This window comes from Physella acuta, unplaced genomic scaffold (assembly GCF_028476545.2).
Source record: "Physella acuta isolate Inbredline_101_S28 unplaced genomic scaffold, ASM2847654v3 ptg000014l, whole genome shotgun sequence".
Classification (NCBI taxonomy): Eukaryota; Metazoa; Mollusca; class Gastropoda; family Physidae; genus Physella; species Physella acuta.
This window is the reverse complement of record NW_026731534.1, coordinates 236,961-256,182: the sequence shown is the minus strand read 5'-3', so window position 1 is coordinate 256,182 and position 19,222 is coordinate 236,961. Positions and strand designations below refer to the sequence as shown.

At 37.4% G+C, this 19,222-nt stretch overlaps 1 protein-coding gene across 1 annotated transcript; it reads right to left on the bottom strand.

Annotated features, from left to right (window-relative positions):
- Window positions 1–6,134: 6,134 nt before the first annotated feature.
- Window positions 6,135–8,841, bottom strand: LOC131936221 (uncharacterized). Its single transcript, XM_059293137.1, has 3 exons — window positions 8,453–8,841; window positions 7,909–8,127; window positions 6,135–7,035 (listed from the first exon to the last, which is right to left on the bottom strand). The coding sequence occupies exons 2-3, from the start codon at window positions 8,114–8,116 to the stop codon at window positions 6,836–6,838; spliced, it is 408 nt and encodes a 135-aa protein (XP_059149120.1). The 5' UTR covers window positions 8,117–8,127; window positions 8,453–8,841; the 3' UTR covers window positions 6,135–6,835.
- Between the last annotated feature and the right edge of the window lie 10,381 nt (window positions 8,842–19,222).

Here is a 19,222-nt window from a genome sequence, read left to right as displayed (position 1 = left end):
GGGGGTGGGGGTGGGGGTGGTGTGTGGGGGTGGGGTGGGGGTGGTGTGTGGGGGGGGGGGGTGGGTTGGTTTTAGTTTAGAGAAAAGAGACAGCACTATCAGCCTAGCGCCCGTTGTACCCTTCCTCAACGGGCCATTTTTCTCGTTTTAGTATATTAAAAAAAAAAATAGTTTTAAATATTTTGTTCTGTTTCAGACTTTATTGAAAAAAAAATTAATTGCTAGGAGTTCTAGTTAAATGATACATTATTAAAAACTAAACGAGGTCAAATTATTATTTGTTAATGGGTTGTCCTTTAAATATCGCGCGTCTAAAAAAATGGCCGTCTGCAAAAATATTTCAGTTCAGTTTTTGTTTTTTGCTTGTTGGCCGCAAATGATGTCAACCAGTGGCGTAGGCAAGGGGGGGGGGGGGTTAGGGGATTGATAAACAATCCCATGGACCCCTACCCTTATATGTATATCCTATAATTTATATATATATATATATATATATATATATATATATATATATATATATATATATATATATATATATATATATATATATATATATATATATATATATATATATATATATGATTTAATACATAATGAAAATGTTTGAACCCCTCCCATGATCACTTCCTGGCTACGCCACTGATATCAGTCATACTTATAAAATGTGTTTTAAAAGGAAAGAAAACCCGTACTTACTCTATCAGTAATAATTTTGTGAGTACGTCCGTTTGTTTTAAATTAGTAAAGGTAATTTCTGTAAAAGATGTTAAGCCAAATTAAAGAAAACAGATAAGATTATCACTTGAGTCACTTAAATTCTGCAATCATCACGAAGCTGACCTTTTAAGAAACCTAATCCCCCATCCCCACCCCCACACTACAGCTTCCAATATGGTTTTCTTTATTTGTGAAGAGATCATCAATACACTTTTAAAACGCCGGGAATTCCGGGATTATGTTACGCACGTTGGAAATAAAGCTATAGATCAAGCACTGTTATATTTGAAACGCTAGATATCGGGATTTTTTTTTTCTGAAATAATTTTTAGACAGGTTAAAATTTCATATCTTGTCTTTTGAAACAAAAAGTAAAGTGCCATTTCAGACCCCCTCATTAGTAGGACAGATGAAGCAGAGTTAATCTGTTTCTCGCACTAAGGCACATGAAGGTATTTCATAATAAACCGTTAGAACTTTCCCCAACTTGCGTCAGGTACTCATGACGGCTGAGTGAACTCTAGCGACCTACCATTCAGCCAAACAGCCCAGAAACTGATCAAAGCGCTGTTTGAACACTTTTAATCCTATACAGTTAAAAGCAAAAAAAAATTTCTTAATGGTTGTTATGTATAGTTTTTTTTTAATTCTTTAAAAATTTGAATTGGAAAACGCAGTTCAATGTAAAACGAAACAAAGAATTAACGTTTCAAATATTTAAAAAAAATTGTGGAAAGCATTTCGGATTTCCTGCTAAAGAAATTAGATATCTGTATAAAAACTAATCTTGTAGAAGTGTATCACTGCTTCATTTTAACAGACTAGAATAGTACTTGACTATTGTTATTCTACTGAATAATGAAGTCAGTGCGAGTCAGGTTAAGTGAAAACACGGATTTTGTTTCCGGTAAAAACGAATGAAAATTGTTGCCATTTAAATTGTCACAGGGGAGGTAAGTGCTTTATTTCTGACAAAACATAGAAATTTTAATGTCGCGGTGATTAACCAATGAACTTAAATCACTATAGTTATTTATCTTGTTTACAGTGTAATGTTTTTGTTATTTAAGAGTGTTATCTAAACACTAAGTATAATAAAAGTGTTTTATTCATTAGAAGCTACACTATATTCGAACTAATGATAATTTTACATAAGAAGTATCTAACTTGTCATTATTTTACTTTGAATGAATGCTGTTTCAGCCCCATTATTTTTTACTTTCTCGTATATACGAAGTATAGAGAAAGTCTTGTAATCATGCACAAAAATAACATGAAATTTTGACAGTTTTCACCGTTTTACACCTGTCTTTCATCAAAACCGGAGTATAGAGGACTTGTGCGTTATCGAGCCGGAAAAACTGGACTTAGCAATTGTGTCCGTGTGTCTGTGTGTGCCTGTGTGTGTGTGTCTGTGTGTGTGCCTGTGTGTAACCACGATAACTTGAGTACCGTTACAGCTAGGTTGATGAAATTTCATGTATAAGAATTTTATCAAAATCGTAGATCCGTATCAAATTTTGAGCGATTTCCGATTACCGGAAGTGGTACTTTTTCTACTTTGAATTTTTCAAAAGCCTATAACTTTAGTACTATTTCAGATAGATAAATGAAATTTCACATGTAAGTAAAAGATCTAAATCTCTACCTTCTTTAAAATCTTGAGTAATTTCCGTTGACCGGAAGTACTAATCTACATGGTTGTTATGTATAATTGTTCTTTTTAAGTCTTTCTTTTTAAGTCTTTCTCAAAAAACGCATGTGAATTTATAAAGTACTAATAATATTCCGCACTATTATACACATCTTTATTCGGCGTTCGCTTGGTGAGCAATTCTTTTTTTTTATGAGATTCTATTCTATTTTAACAAGTTTAAGTATTTAAAATGGATTAAAATTCATAACTATATCGCGAGTTCCCCTGTTGTTTTATATAAGAGTATTCGAGAAAGTTTAAGGGAGATCACTCACGGTTTTTTTTCATCTTTCTATTTATTATAATTGAAGATCTAAAGGCTATTGAATACTTTTACCATAAAGCAGCAAAAAAAAAGGATTGAAAACAATTTTTGTAGTTATGGAAACGCAAAAATCCTCCGCTATTGTTCATTTTTCGGTAATTTTAAAAGTGCTAAGGCATTTTTATTTATGCCCTTGACATTTCAGTATGCATTAAAACTTTTGTGACGCCAACTTTTTGAAATAGCTATTAGTACCCTTTTTAGTATTCAAACGTTCAAAATTTGCAAATTATTTAGCGTATACTTTCTATGAAAGCTATCACACTTCACTCGTGAACAAAAGTTGTATTTTTGCACGAAGAACAATTACTGAAAATATAGTGGGCATTGTTTAATAAATAAGAAAAGTGGTAGGCTTTTTAGTGTTAAAAACCTGCGAAGTGAGAAAAACAGCAAAAAGTACAGGAAAGTACGTCAGGAAAATATCACATCTATGTAATTTTTAAAGCCGATAGTAAGCTTTGGGTCTTTCCGAGGTGACGGAAAATACGATTACAAATACAAGATAAATCCAGCTTTCCAGTGTTGCCAAATACAAAATGATGACGGATATAAAACTTTTCGTAGAGAACTTGTAGGATTGGGAAACATTTAATTATTATTTAATAATGGTATTTTAAACACATTTATTTTTTTTTCTCATCAAAGTTATTTTCTTATTACAAAAAAATGGACAAAGTATCCAAAATTACAATGAACCCATCATGATGAAAAACCAGGAATTTGGTGATTTTTTACTGAGCATACCCCCTTAAGTAAATATAAAATTTCTAATATTATATATGACGTCATAAAAACTGCTCTATATACCGCATAAACATTTCACAAATGTGTCTTTGTAAAATGAATATTGTCTTAAAAGGTTTACATCCTGTATATACATTTTCTATTGGCTAATTATAGACTCATTTCTTCTTCTTTGTTCTTCATTTTTAGTGCTGGAAGGGATCTAGCCTTATCTGCCAGATGGTTTGAACTCGAGTTTTTTTTTCTAATTTATCAACCATGAGCTATTGCCGACTCGACCACGCCTCCATCACAATTAAGTTATGCGCCATTGAGGCCATTGACTCCGATTGCAGCCTTCTTTTGTTTTTGTATTTGCTTCCATAGTCTTTGTCCAACCAAGAACAAACTACAAGGCAGCAGATGTTTTAATTTCGGAGTTGTCTCTCCTAGAAGAGTGGCTGTCCCCAGATAACGAGCCTCATCTGCCCGAGGGTTCGACTCGAGACTTTTCGGTTTTGCAACCATGAGCTACCGACTCGACCACGCCGACCCCTTAGACTCATTTGATTTATTCTTAAAATAACAGTGATTCGGGCATAGGGCTGTTTCATTTAAAACTAAAGCCTATTAAATGGTTCTAGGGTGTCGAGTTTTGTTGCAGTTCTGGGTTGTAGCCCACAGATGAGGTGGAATGGTCGAGGTTTGGGTATTGGTGGCGGTTCGTGGTTGTTGTAGGGTTGCGGTTGTAGTAAGCTGGTGTGTTGCTTTGTTGTAGAGGTTGTGTTGTGGAAGTATGTGTTCAATGGTGTGTTTGGTTGGTTTGTTGTACATGGTGGGTTGTGTTACTTTATGGTTGATGGTAATTTGTTGGTTTGTGGTAGAGGGTGTGTTGCGTTGGTTTAGGTAGATAGTGATGGGTTTGTTTGTAGTAAGGCAGGGGTCTCCAAACTTTTCAGCTCGAGGGCCGCATTAACTATTAGTTCGGGTGCCAGAGTGTCTTCCGGTCATCTCCGAAGAACTTCTAACGTCTTACCCCTCCCAACGATATTAAATTTATATACAACTTGCACACAACTTATCCATCTTACTGCTGTGAATTATTGTAATTCTTGCGACTCTGTGTTTGTATCTTTCAACATCTCTCTGAACTATATATGGATTAGCCCATGTGAACTTATTAAATTCACCATCTTCACCACATGATTCAGTGCACAGCTAATGTCCACATATTTAGCACATAAAGCTTGCTGGTGAATAATACAGTGCAGGGACATTAGTTGAAGAATATTTTTCTCATTCGCTTGTCCAACCTACACTGTAAAAAATTTCACCGTGAAATCACGGTAAATTACTGGCAGCTCAGTTGCCAGTAATTTACCATAAAAATACGGTACCTTACCGTGATTTAAAAAACGGTAACGCGTTTTTTACCGTTTTTAATCAGTATTTTACCGTGAAATCAGGATATGGTAAAAAATTTTACCGTTTAATTTACAACAATTTACCGTTTTTATACTGTTATTTACCTTGAGATCACAATATGGTAACAAATTTTACCGTTTTATTTACAGTAGCTTACCTTAAATTTACGGGTATTTAGCAGACATTAAGAAAGGTTACCGTGAAACCGAATAAGTTCAGTTTATTTATGGTATCTTACCTAAATTTTACAATAATAATAGACTGTAACGAAAATTTGTTACCGTCTTATAATATACCGTTAACCCAAAACGGTACAAGTTTTTACAATTGAAGCCTATTTTCAGCAAGACTCTGTTAAATTACTATTATTTGTAAAGACACTTTCTAGCATGAAAATGTACAGATTTATAAAAATAAGTCTCATTAAATGAATTTATTTTTAAATTATGCTATTAATATATCAACATTTAGTAAAGACAACAAGCCAATGGTTCATTCACCTATTGTAGAAACAACTAATAAACACAGCAAGACAATATAAAATATAAAAAAGAACCAAGTAAGAGACGTATGAACAAAACCATTTTTTAATATCAATAGATCTAAAGCAATAATAATAAAAATATGTCATAAAATGGTGCAAATAGTTGACTTATCAGGAACTAGCAACAAAATCAGTTAACTTCAAATGAAAAACATAAAAAAGGGGAGTAAGGTATATGTGGAACAAGTCCTAAAAAATAACCTCATCAATATTCTACAGAAGTTATGCAATACTTGGTAATATATAATTAACCAATGCCATTGACGAAAAAGTTATATAAATTTTGTTACAACATTTGGGAAATAAGAAAAGTCTATAAAACTTTTAAAAAAAGAGAAAGTGATCAATTTACTCATAATATAACAAATAAGACATGAACATTTTTTAAAAGTGACAGATCAAATCTAAAAAAGGCCCTACTTTATTAAATAAAAAAAGCAAGTAAAGTTACTTTTCATTCAGAAATAAATAAATGTCAAATAAAGTTATATCTGTATTAAAAAAACTTGCAGTTACTTATTCAATTTTAAAAAATCATTAAAGACAGATAAAAAACCCACCAAGTTCTTACATATTTACTAATAAATGAAAGAAATCAACAGCACTAAATCAATGCATCTTTAAAGAAACTGACTTGATTATAAACTTTCTTTTTAAACATGTATTTTTGTATATATATATATCATTAGTTTTAACTCCTGCTAAGAGTAAAACAATACACATTACATTTGTCAGTATTTAAAAATTAACCAGAAAGAAAGTAGTACCCTTCAATAAAATGCACAAACATCATGTTACAGACAATAATTACCTAATGCCTATGATGAGATTTTTTAATTTTTGTTACAAAATAAGAATAATAGGGCAAAAATTTATACAACTGAGAACTTATTAGAGGAATAATTAATTTACTCATAATATAGGCATATATCATAAACAAGACACACAAAATTTGATAGATCATATTTAAAATACTTATTTCAAAAGTTAGCAAAGAAAGTTTCTTTTAAATCAGAAATGTCAAATAAGTTATATCAGTGTTTGTCAATTAGTACAAAAAAGTAAACATATTTACACAAAAAACGGTACTCTTCAATCATAATGATAATAGACCATTAATTCCAAACAATGAATCTAAAGTCCCCACTCAAAATCTGTTACCATCTTTATTAAAGTGTGTACACTGGGAGAAACGGCACTTTTTCTGAAGACTGTTTTTCTGAAGACTCTTGATTTAAGCTGGTGGACAAGTGAATAGTAACCACTGCCTCGTGGAACATCTGCATCACCCATGTCGCAGAAGGACTCTGGGTGCATCCTCACAATGTTACTTGACACCTCACTTATTTGTGGGCGAGTGGGGTTAAGAAATCCACTGAACACTATTCTCTCAACCACAATCCTAACGAATTCTCGCCGCTGTTGTGGAGATGGCCTTTTCCTTTCCTTTATCACCTGAGGGCATTTCGAACACGTAATCCCATTCTCGAAAATGTGTCACAACTTCACGTGGCTGCCTATCACTCGAGGTCGAAGCAGGAGGTGTAGTTGGGTGCACTGCATGTGGCACTGCAGATTGTATGGCTGCAAAGGGAACAGGAGCTGTGAATGTAAATAATATTTATCAGTTAGTAGTAAATAAATTCACACATGGATGAACAGAATAGGGATAATATATGACACACAGTCTTATGAAACCCACATATCTCTATTCCTAGTATAGAAGTTTAGACTTTCTTTGAAGAAATAAAAAGATGAGCTACGCCAAAGTTGGCCTAAAATGTTATAGAGTTTACTATAATCTGATACTTGAAATTAAGACCACCAAATTGTTGTTTTTATAACACTCAGCTATAGTTGCGTGGCTTTATAATTTTTTTTAATTTAACAAAATACTATTAGTTTGGTTTACACTGTGTCCATGAGGCTTATTGCTGTGGCTTACATCTAGATCTAGTACTTTTTTTTCATTTGATAAATATACAATAAACTTATTTATAAAGTAAGTGATCTAAAATTGAATTAATTACTGAGTAAGAAATGTAAATCTATTTTTCATAGAAAAATAAGGGCATATGACAAGACCAGGACTATCCAATAGTTTAAAAATGAAAGTATAAAAAAGATAATCCATAGAAAAAATTATCTTAAGTAATAACAAGAAAGGAAAATAACATTAAAGTGTATGTAAGAACAATAGCTAAAAAAAGAAAAATGCAGAGGAATCAATAATGGCAAAAAACCCTAAAAATATTTTATCGTTGTTATAACACCTAGGCAGGACAAACGTTGGTAATCTAAATTATTCATCAATTTATTTCCCAAAATAATTTGAACATTTAAACATTAAATAAAGATTGGGAAGGCCCAAATAAAGGAAAAGCATTTGAATGTTTGTCCAGTTAACTTTATTAAATTTATATTAAAATCATTGTGATAATCTTTTAATTATAAATAAATAAGAAAATGCATTACCTTCAGTCGTTTGCCAGAAGCTGATTAGTTTCCGGGCCTGGATGATTTTCAGCACAGGTGTCAAGTCACCCTCTTTCACAAGAATCAGGTCAGCCAAACATGTAACTCCAATTTGTGTCAAGAGATCTTTAATCTTTGTAAGGGTATCCTCATGAGTTAAAGACAAAGCAGCTTTGATTGATTCTCCAATGGCCTCCATCAACTCCATGTTGAGATGGTCTATAATATAAACAGTCAAATTCAAAACCGACAAAAAAAAATGAACAAGAAACTGTAGACAAGATAAATGAGAACAAATTCCTTCACAAAATTAAAAAAAAAAAAGTATCACAGATTTTCTTGTACTTTATAGATTAGATATAGATCTAGATCTAGTGTTAAAGTACGTTTTATTGTTTAACAAGTTAAAAACGACTAGATTCTAGATCTAGATCTAGATCTAGATTCTAGAGCTAGATCTAGATTCTAGATCTAGTGAAAAATTCGTTACTGAAGTCACACTTCTTTTTATTAAATTTAAAGATAAGAAACAATTATAACATACCAGGTCTAGTTTCCCTTGAATGTAGTAATGCGATGAAGTTGAAATAAAATGCAGATGATAATGTCGTAGAATAGATTTCCTTAGATGAACAATCGAAGTTAGCCGAGAGTAGAGATGTCAAAATGGCGCTTTGACAAACACAAGTAGGCTGACTTCGTCGGAAACGGAAATAAACTTGCTAATTTTTAATTACTTTTGGGGTTTTTAATTTTGTTTTCATGTAAATAAAATATTCTTAACTCTTCAATAATACTGTTTAATTTGATGTTCAGTTAAAATAATTTGCAGATATTTTAAAATTAAAGATAAAATATTTATTTGTTGTTAATAATTGAAATCACGCGAGGCGTTTCTGGCTTATCTAATTTTAGTCACTCTCCCGCAATGAAGGTTATGACAGGCTACGCGATAGGACTAGCGTATTTTAACGGTAAACGGGATTCGACTAGTCATATTCACGAGATGCTACCGTTTTTTGAAAATACTGTAAATTACTGTAAAAAAATACAGTAATTTACAAGAAAAAAACGTTAATTTTTTACAGTGTAGTCTTTCTTTATGACACGCATGTACTTTCCTCCATCAACAGTCAGGTAACTGAGGTTAGTCCAGGCCAAGTTATAATCAGCGATTATCAGGTAACAGTGCCATACATGTTATGTAGGGAAGCCAGCTCTTGTGTTATTTTCTTGTCTTCATCCACATCTCTAATGAACACGAACAGTTGAGAGGTGGAACAGCTGTCCAGCGACTCATCAATTGCAATTAGAAAAATGGCGAAACTTGCTTGCATTTTTCGCTATTTGATTCACAAAGTTTTCATCAATGTCTACAACACGGTTGGAATATGCTACATTTTTAATTTGTTTTGAATTTTTCCTCAGCCACCTCCAACAAGCATTTTTTTTCGTTGACAAAAAGATTTCAGCGACCGGATGAGAGGACCTCGCGGGCCGCAGTTTGGAGACCCCTGTAGTAAGGGTTTGTGGTAGTTTGTAGTTAATGGTGATGTTGTGCTGGTTTGTTGTAGATGGTGGGTTGTGGTATTTTATGGTAGATGGTAATGTTTGTTTGTGGAAGAGGATGTGTGTTATTTTGTGTTAGATGGTGAGTTAAGTTGGTTTTTGGTTTGGGTATTTTAGTTAGTTGTGGTTGCTTGTGGAATATAGTGTAAGTTGTTTTTGGTTGTGGAAGATGGTGTAAGTTGCGGCTATCTAATGTACTATGTGTGTGTTGTAGTGTGAGTTTATTGTGAGCGTTTTGAAGTAGTGGTCTTGTGTTGTAATCGTGTGTTCTTAAAGTACTGTGTCGGAGAGATGAGTGTGTGGGCGAGTTGAGTGTGTGGGAGAGGTGATTGTGTGGATGAGTTGATTGTGTGGGTGAGTTGATTGTGTGGGTGAGTTGATTGTGTGGGTGAGTGATTGTGTGGGTGAGTGATTGTGTGGGTGAGTTGATTGTGTGGGTGAGTGATTGTGTGGGTGAGTGATTGTGTGGGAGAGGTGATTGTGTGGGTGAGTTGATTGTGTGGGTGAGTTGATTGTGTGGGTGAGTTGATTGTGTGGGTGAGTGATTGTGTGGGTGAGTGATTGTGTGGGTGAGTTGATTGTGTGGGCGAGTTGATTGTGTGGGCGAGTTGATTGTGTGGGTGAGTTGATTAGGTGGATTATCTGTGTGGGAGGAGATGGCGTGGTTTAGGGTTAGTGTTTGGAGTTGGGAGTAGACTGTTGAGGTAGGTTTCATGTAAGATGGGTTAGTAAAAGATAGACATAAGAAATCAGATGCAGCTGGTGTTGAGTTGGAAAACGAACATTTTGTTTAATTAAAAAAAAAAAAAAAGATAACGAGGAAACGTGTTCGCTTATAACTATTTTAGTTCTGGCGGGTAGATGAAGTAGAGTTAACTTATTAAACTGTATTATCGTAAAGGAAGTTCTGAAATAATAAATCGTTCGTGTAACCCTTAGAGTTATTTACAAGTCCAAGAGGGTGGGGATTCGTGATTAACTATTGAAACTGAGACTTTTTAGACAACTATTTTAGTACAATAATTATTTTAAAAACTTACCTCTAGTAGATGTCATCAAGACTTAAGTACATCCAACCATTCTTTGAATTAAGCGAGTGAAAGATATCACAGCAGGAAGATGAGCCATGTATGTTGTATGCTGTTGATTCGACCGATACTGTTGTTTTAATTGTACATATCGTACATTATTATAGTTTATTTCAACTTTTTAAAGTGTTGGTTAGCATTTGAAACTTTATCCATCACGCCACACGAAAGTAGATAAAAACATATTTTTTACATTGCGACATTATTCCCCGAAGTCCTGTTAAGAATGTCTCTCAACCCTAAATCCCGTCGTAAAATGTGAGAATGAAGTACCAATGTAATGTTTACCCAATGATCTGACTTCAGGAAGTTTTGACCAGAGAACTGATTACAACTCACCATGATTCATCACAACAGTGTGTATGTGTGTCAGTAATTTACACACCTACACGCGAATCAATTAACCACTAGAGCACAGCATGTTTCTGTTGTTGTGAACTTCACATTCAATTTAATTAGAGTCTTAGCATTGATTTTTTTTTTACAGACACTTACTCTATTTACTGCACGCTCAAGAACAGATAACTCCAGGGGCTAAAGTTATTGCCCATTTCTTCATACTATATAATGTTCAATATTCAATAAAGAAATCACAACAATTAAAAACCGTAAAAAATTATGATTTAAATACGTATTTGTGCGCTTTAAATTCCTAAGATGGTTTAAAATATTAAATGTTAAACAATTTAATTCTTAGAATAGTTTCAAAAGAAGGTAATCATTAGTAAAACAAATTACTAATTAGTAATTCCAATACTGTAGAGTTAATGTAGATGTAATATTGTAGTAGCAGTCAACAAGCACTGTTACAGAATCTCTATTCTAAAGTAAAATGCCATGTTATTGGTGATTCTACGTTTAACCTAAGTATGTTGATATGCCTGTTATTTCTAACTTAATTGACACTTCACAATTTACTGCCGTTATATCCACATTTAGATTTGACTGATGATACACTTTTTGTTAACTTTAACTTGTCTCACTTTTCAGAAAGTTTAAAGAAACATATCACAACTTTAACGCAAAAAAACAGATTTACAACTAAGGTCTATGTAATGAACATAAATCAGTCTTACTCTGTGCGATCTATGCTTTGAACGATATACGCAATCCCTTAGCTATGTAAACTACACAAGAAATTCCCTCATGCTTTAAATATTCAATGAGTTTACTCTAAACAAATCAGTCTTACTCTGTGCGATCTATGCTTTGAACGATATACGCAATCCCTTAGCTATGTAAACTAAACAAGAAATTCCCTCATGCTTTAAATATTCAATGAGTTCACTCTAAGCAACAGTTAACCTGTGTGAAGCACTCAGCGCTACTGTTGATAAACAAACCAGCCTTTACTTGTTCAGCTATGCGCTTTCTCAATAAGTTCTCTCTTTACAACGACGTAACCTCTGTAAACTAAAAAAAAAACATAACCTCTAACAAAGATTCACACCTGTCCTCAAAAACACAAAGAGTTTTAAAACACCAGTTAAATCCTAACGCGAGTAAACAACCCAACCTAAGCTGCGAAAAAAATCAAATCCTAACGCTAATAAACAACCCAACCTAAGCTACGAAACAAATCAAATCCTAACCTCAATCAAGCAAACCCTAAACTCTGTAACCAAACAACAAGGCGGTGAAAACAATCTCGTCACGCAGATTCCAGCCGACAGACTGACAGTATCAGACAGGCTGCCCCATACCACAGGCAGCGCGGGCTCTGGCACCCCCCACCTCCCCACCCCGCCCTTCTGAGAGTAGTTCCAGAGTTTCCTCTGACGACGTGCCGTACTGCGACGTCTGTCAACGACGTCAGATCGTCGTCTGTCGTGCCGGGCGGCTATCAGCTGTCACAGTGACGACCTGGGTAGGGATCAAAGGGGTCACTTTAGGGGTCACAGTCACAACCTGAGTGGGGATCAAAGGGGTCACTTTAGGGATCACAGTCACAACCTGAGTAGGGATCAAACAAAGGGGTCACTTTAGGGGTCACAGTCACAAGATGAGTGGGGATCTAACAAAGGGGTCACTTTAGGGATCACACAGTCACAACCTGGGTAGGGATCTAACAAAGGGGTCACTTTAGGGTTCACAAAGTCACAAGATGAGTGGGGATCTAACAAAGGGGTCACTTTAGGGATCACACAGTCACAACCTGAGTAGGGATCAAAGGGGTCACTTTAGGGATCACACAGTCACAACCTGGGTAGGGATCAAACAAAGGGGTTACTTTAGGGATAACAGTCACAAAATGAGTAGGGTTCAAAGGGGTCACTTTAGGGATCACAGTCACAACCTGAGTAGGGATATAACAAAGGGGTCACTTTAGGGGTCACAGACAGCAACCTGAGTAGGGATCTAACAAAGGGGTCACTTTAGGGATCACACAGTCACAAGATGAGTAGGGATCTAACAAAGGGGTCACTTTAGGGATCACACAGTCACAACCTGGGTAGGGATCTAACAAAGGGGTCACTTTAGGGTTCACAGTCACAACCTGAGTAGGGATCTAACAAAGGGGTCACTTTAGGGTTCACAGTCACAATCTGAGTAGGGATCAAAGGGGTCACTTTAGGGTTCACACAGTCACAAGATGAGTAGGGATCTAACAAAGGGGTCACTTTAGAGTTCACATAGTCACAACCTGGGTAGGGATCTAACAAAGGGGTCACTTTAGGGATCACACTGTCACAACCTGAATAGGGATCAAAGGGGTCACTTTAGGGATCACAGACAGCAACCTGACTAGGAACCAAAGTGGTCACTTTAGGATTCTCACTGTCTACAACCGTTTGCATGCCCTGTAGTCATATACTTCACGTTACTCAACTCCCACAACCCTGTCCAACAATGACCTCTCCAACAGTGCCTTCTCACAGTGCCCCCCCCCCCCACTCTACCCTCCCTCAGTGCTCTCCCTTACCTGCCCTCCGCCCAATCGTTAGTCTACTACCTACACTCAGACATAACACGTAGACATCTGTGAAACAATGAACCACCCTATCACACGACCATACTGTCAGCTGTAATGGAGGTGTCCACTGATACACGACTAGAACCTCTAACCCGACTATTTAATTCTACGTGCCTGCCCTTGTAAGAGCGCTATTTACGTCTTACTTCTTAAAGCGTTTCAAAGTGCGTTCACTGCTTCTTTTTTAATTTAATCCTGGGATCAGCCAATTTTTCCTGCCAGAATTCAGTGGCCATGTTCATTTTTTGTGGCTCTAAAAATGTGTTCACATTTAAACGCCCGGCCTTGTGTTTGATGGGTGTTTTCTCGTCTGGTCTGGGTTCTCTCTTCCTTGTTCGGGATTACCTCCCCCATGCCTATTCGGTAAAAAAATTACTCTATTTTATCAGTTTCCTCGGAGATTGCATTAGTCTATATAATTGTTTATTTTTAGTTATTTTTAATACGAGGGCTAAATATTTTACACTTGAAGATAATCGCACACAAAAGGGTTTTGATTTTTTTAAAACACAAATCACCTATTCTTATATGCTTAAATTACTCCGTTTATTTTAAAACTAGGCTAAGTGCTTTTCAAAGTTTAGAAGTTGAAGAACTAAAAGAAACACATCATTAGTCCCCCAAACCACTAACTAGTTTCCTGACCACAAGCTAATCCCCCAGACCACTAGCTAGTCGACAGACCCCTTGGTGGTCCCCTAGACCCTCTAGCTTATTTCCCATACAGCTAGTTAGTTCCCCAAACCATTACCTAGTCCCGCAGACCCCTAGCTAGTCCCCAGACCCCTAGCTGGTCCCCCCCCCACCCCCAGACCCCTAGCTGGCCCCCCCACCCCCAGACCCCTAGCTTGTCCCCCCCCCCACCCCCAGACCCCTAGCTAGTCCCCCAGATTCCTAGCTAGTCCCCCCCCCCCACCCCCAGACCCCTAGCTAGTCCCCCAGATCCCTAGCTAGTCCCCCAGACCCCTAGCTGGTCCCCAGACCCCTAGCTAGTCCCCTAGACCCCTAGATGGTCCCCAGATCCCTAGCTAGTCCCCTAGACCCCTAGCTAGTCCCCCAGACCCCTAGCTAGTCCCCTAGACCCCTAGCTAGTTTCCAGACCACTAGCTGGTACCCCACACCACTAGCTAGTTCCCAGACCCCTAGCTAGTCCCCCCCCACCCCCAGACCCCTAGCTAGTCCCCCAGACCCCTAGCTAGTCCCCTAGACCCCTAGATGGTCCCCAGATCCCTAGCTAGTCCCCCAGACCCCTAGCTAGTCCCCCAGACCCCTAGCTAGTCCCCCAGACCCCTAGCTAGTCCCCTAGACCCCTAGATGGTCCCCAGATCCCTAGCTAGTACCCCAGACCCCTAGCTAGTCCCCAGATCCCTAGCTAGTCCCCAGACCCCTAGCTAGTCCCCTAGACCCCTAGATGGTCCCCAGATCCCTAGCTAGTCCCCCAGACCCCTAGCTAGTCCCCCAGATCCCTAGCTAGTCCCCCAGATCCCTAGCTAGTCCCCCAGACCCCTAGCTAGTCCCCCAGACCACTAGCTAGTCCCACAGACCCCTAGCTAATCCCCCAGACCCCTAGCTAGTCCCCCAGACCCCTAGCTAGTCCCCCGGACCCCTAGCTAATCCCGAGACCCTCTAACTGATCCCCGGTAATAAACCCCACCACACGCCACATGAAGCAAGTTTTGTTTCACATAAATAAGACGTGGCCTAGTTAAGCATCTCCACTAAACAAAGATCAAACCCACACAAGAGAAATTGATTCATGCAGCTCGTGTCCTTAACACACTCATAGAATGAACTGATTTATAGGCTGCGGCAACATTGATTTATTCGTGGTGTCATGAATTCAAAAGTTATGGTTTACCGCTTGTGGAAAAACCCGATGTTTTATTTTTGGGTATTTAGGGAAACCCCAATTTTATACACCTAGTCTTTGGAAATTAAGCAACCTTAATTAATGTTAGCGTCACTTGTTTGATTAACGTATGGTAGATAAGTATTTGTGTTTAAACTGTACAAAACAACGATCTTGTAGATTTTTTAGCAACGTAGTTGTTTCCGAAAAGTTTTATATTTTATCATAAAAAAAGCCTTTCTACGAGTGACGAAACAGCGAGACAAATGAAGTCTTTTTCTATCGACGCCCAGGTCTCAAATTTGCAGCTTTTAAACGTTTTATTATAATCTGCTTTATTGATCTCTGATAACAATAAATGTATATATATATATATATATATATATATATATATATATATGTATGTATGTATGTATATATATATATGAATATGTATAGCCAATACACAAATTCGGTCACTGGGCAGCAATCGTGGGCCTATACACTAGAAAACGTGACTATATAATGCGGCAGATGATCTCAGATGATAGAACTATCACGTGATGAGATTGACCAGGACTAGCCTGATCTTTAGAGCAGAGGTCAGTGGCTGGAACCATGAATGACAGGGTCACGGTTATAAGGGGGTGCGGTGACAGGTGGGAGGGGGTGGGGTAACAGGCGGGAGGGGGTGTGGTGACAGGCGGGGGGGGGGGTGTTGTGACAGGCGGGGGGGGAGGGGGTGTGATGACAGGCAGGAAGGGGGTGTGGTTACAGACGGGAGGGGGTGTGGTGACAGGCAGGAAGGGGGTGTGGTTACAGACGGGAGGGGATGTGGTGACAGATGGGAGGGGGTGTGGGGACAGGCGGGAAGGGGTGTGGGGACAGGCGGGAAGGGGTGTGGGGACAGGTGGGTGGGGGTGTGGTGACAGGCGGGAGGGGGTGGGGTGACAGGCGGGAGGGGTGTTGTGACAGGTGGGAGGGGTGAGGTGACAGGTGGGGGGGGTGTTGTGACACGCGGGAGGGGGTGTGGTGACAGGCGAGAGGGGTGAGGTGACAGGCGGGAGGGGTGTTGTGACAGGTGGGAGGGGTGAGGTGACAGGTGGGAGGGGTGTTGTGACACGCGGGAGGGGGTGTGGTGACAGGCGAGAGGGGTGAGGTGACAGGTGGGAGGGGGTGTGCTGACAGGCGGAAGAGGGTGGGGCGCGGATGGTGTGGGAATGATACTTTTAACAATCAGGGTGGGGTGACAGACGGGGGTTGGGGTGGGAGGGGTCAAAAGATGTGGTGGTTATGACTTTATGTTGGGAGGGGGAGTTGGTGTGGCGACTAAGGCTTTGATCTTGCATTTCTTTCGTTGTGTTGTTGAGACACATATCTAATACTGTTCTAATACCATTCAACAATAAACATACCATAAAATACATTCTGTGGAGATCACATATTTTCTCTTTCGTTGAACAACAGAAAAAAAATGAACAACCTACAGACCAACACAGTTGAAAATATTCAATAACAAAACATATCAATCTAGTTTAAACGTTGTGAATCGTCATCAGTATATTACAGGATTGAAATATAATTTTTACAAGATTACTTAATTAAATGTAGAACCGACTTCTCATGCAGATTAACTTGACGAGTCTCATTATAATTAGAAGCAATTTTATTGAATAAGTAAATTGTATTAAGAGTTAAACGAAGCGAGTTAATAAGATTTTATTTTTCATTGAACTGTAAGCACTCTGACGTACTCACATCATTACGAGATAAAAATAAAACAAGGTCGGTAGATAGTTCTACATTTGTTGCTGAATATTTTTGGACATAAAATTGCTTTATACGAATTATTCGCTGGTACTTAACACACGACGGAGTGGTCTAGCGATAGAGAGCTGGACTGCTAACCCGTAAGTCTCGAGTTCGAAAGGCGGCATAGTGCTAACCACACTATCTCTTCATATGCCGAGGTCATAGAAACATGTGAACTCTACTTTCCTTACCCCATAGACCGTCAGGTTTGAAAGGGAAACGTTACTTACTTTTTACATAACACACAGAACTAATTATTAGAGAAATGATATATCTGCATTTTTGGGATTTGAAAAACAGAAAGCAAATACTTTAGTTGACTGTTAAATATACTTCATTTAGAAAGATCGTAACAAAAACAATAAATTGTTATCTATTTATATAGATTTATTGATCGGGAAAATTCATATTTCCCTTCAACCCAACTCAATCGAAAAAGAAAATATCCCTTCTACTTAATGTTTTTAATTTTTTTTTCTCCACACAACATTGAATCACTATTTAATTTCACATTTACGTTTTTCTAGGTTTAAAAATGAAATTGAAATTAGAAGCTGTGTATTATGTATAAGAGAACCATCTTAAATGAATAGAAGTACAGAAAAAAGTATTATTATTGTAAATCTATATAATTCCTCACAAGCCGAAGATGAAACATTAATACTAAAGCGAAAATGGCAAGGTAAACTGACGCTGATTACATGTCTAGGGTGGGGGGGGGGGGAATAGTTCAGAAACAAACAAAAAAACTTTTTAAAAAGTTCTTTAATAATTACTTATTTAATTTAAAATACTTAGAAAATCAATGAAGCATTTAAAATAATTATTATTTACATGCTCTTATAAAAAAATAAAAACTTTAATATTTTGCAATACGTAATTGCTATTTTTATATACCGTTATAATCTGAAACATAAAATATGCATCAGTCGCATGATCGAACTTTATAGCAATGCATGTTTGATATTATCTCATTTACCTGAGGTTACCCCCCATCAAACAAACACACAGACACAGACACACAGACACATATACATACACAAACACCTTTTATGAATAACACAGAACGAACCGGAAGTTACATGTCGGTTTGACATATGATAAGGTTAGAGGTCACCCCATAATTGTGGCTAGATAACATGCTTGTATGTCTGATTTTATTTTATTTTTATTAAAATTATTTTACCACATATTACGTTAACATTGTACAGAGGCGTAGCGATGGGGGGCAGAGGGGTACATATGTCCCCGGGCGCTGATCTTAGGGGGCGCCAAAATGGGTTGTAAAATCAAATTAAAATGTCATTTTAGCTGCATTTTTGCATTATAAATACTTTGAGGAGGGGGGGGGGGGTGCAAATCGAAATTTTGAGGGGGTGGGTGCAAATCGAAAGTTTGATGGGGGGGGGGGTGGGTTCAAAATTGAAAATTTGCTCCCGAGGGGGGCGCCAAATTGAAAGTTTGTACCCGGGCGCCGGGAAGGGTCACTACGCCTCTGATAGTGTATCTCTCTGTTCTATCTAAATGTGAACATAAACTCGACCAAAGTCAATACCTCAACGTGCGAGATAACAGACAATTTTCTAACGAAGCTCAATGATCGCCGCCTCTTCAACTGTTGATAAACAGTCCATTGAAACCTATCTCTAAATCATAACATCATCTTTGTTTAGTGCGACGTGTCGCATGACTCTATGAGCAGGCTATTTTTAGACGCGACAGTTGAGTGACATCACTAGACGCTGTGTAGTCAGGAACAAAATGAAGGCAAACAAGGGACGATAACTCTCAAGACAGGAGAACAAAATAGATCAAAAAGTATAAAAGAAATGATTGCATTGGCTAACGATCGCATGCTGCTTTAATTAACTTCATTATTATAATTAATACCTTTTAACACAATAAATGTTGATTTATAAAATTTAAATATTTACATTCCTGTACATAAAAAAAATATTTATAATTAGCCATACTCACAGCTACATTTAAAGCCATGCCATTTTATCACATAGTCAGTTTAAGACTAAAAATTGCCTGCAACTA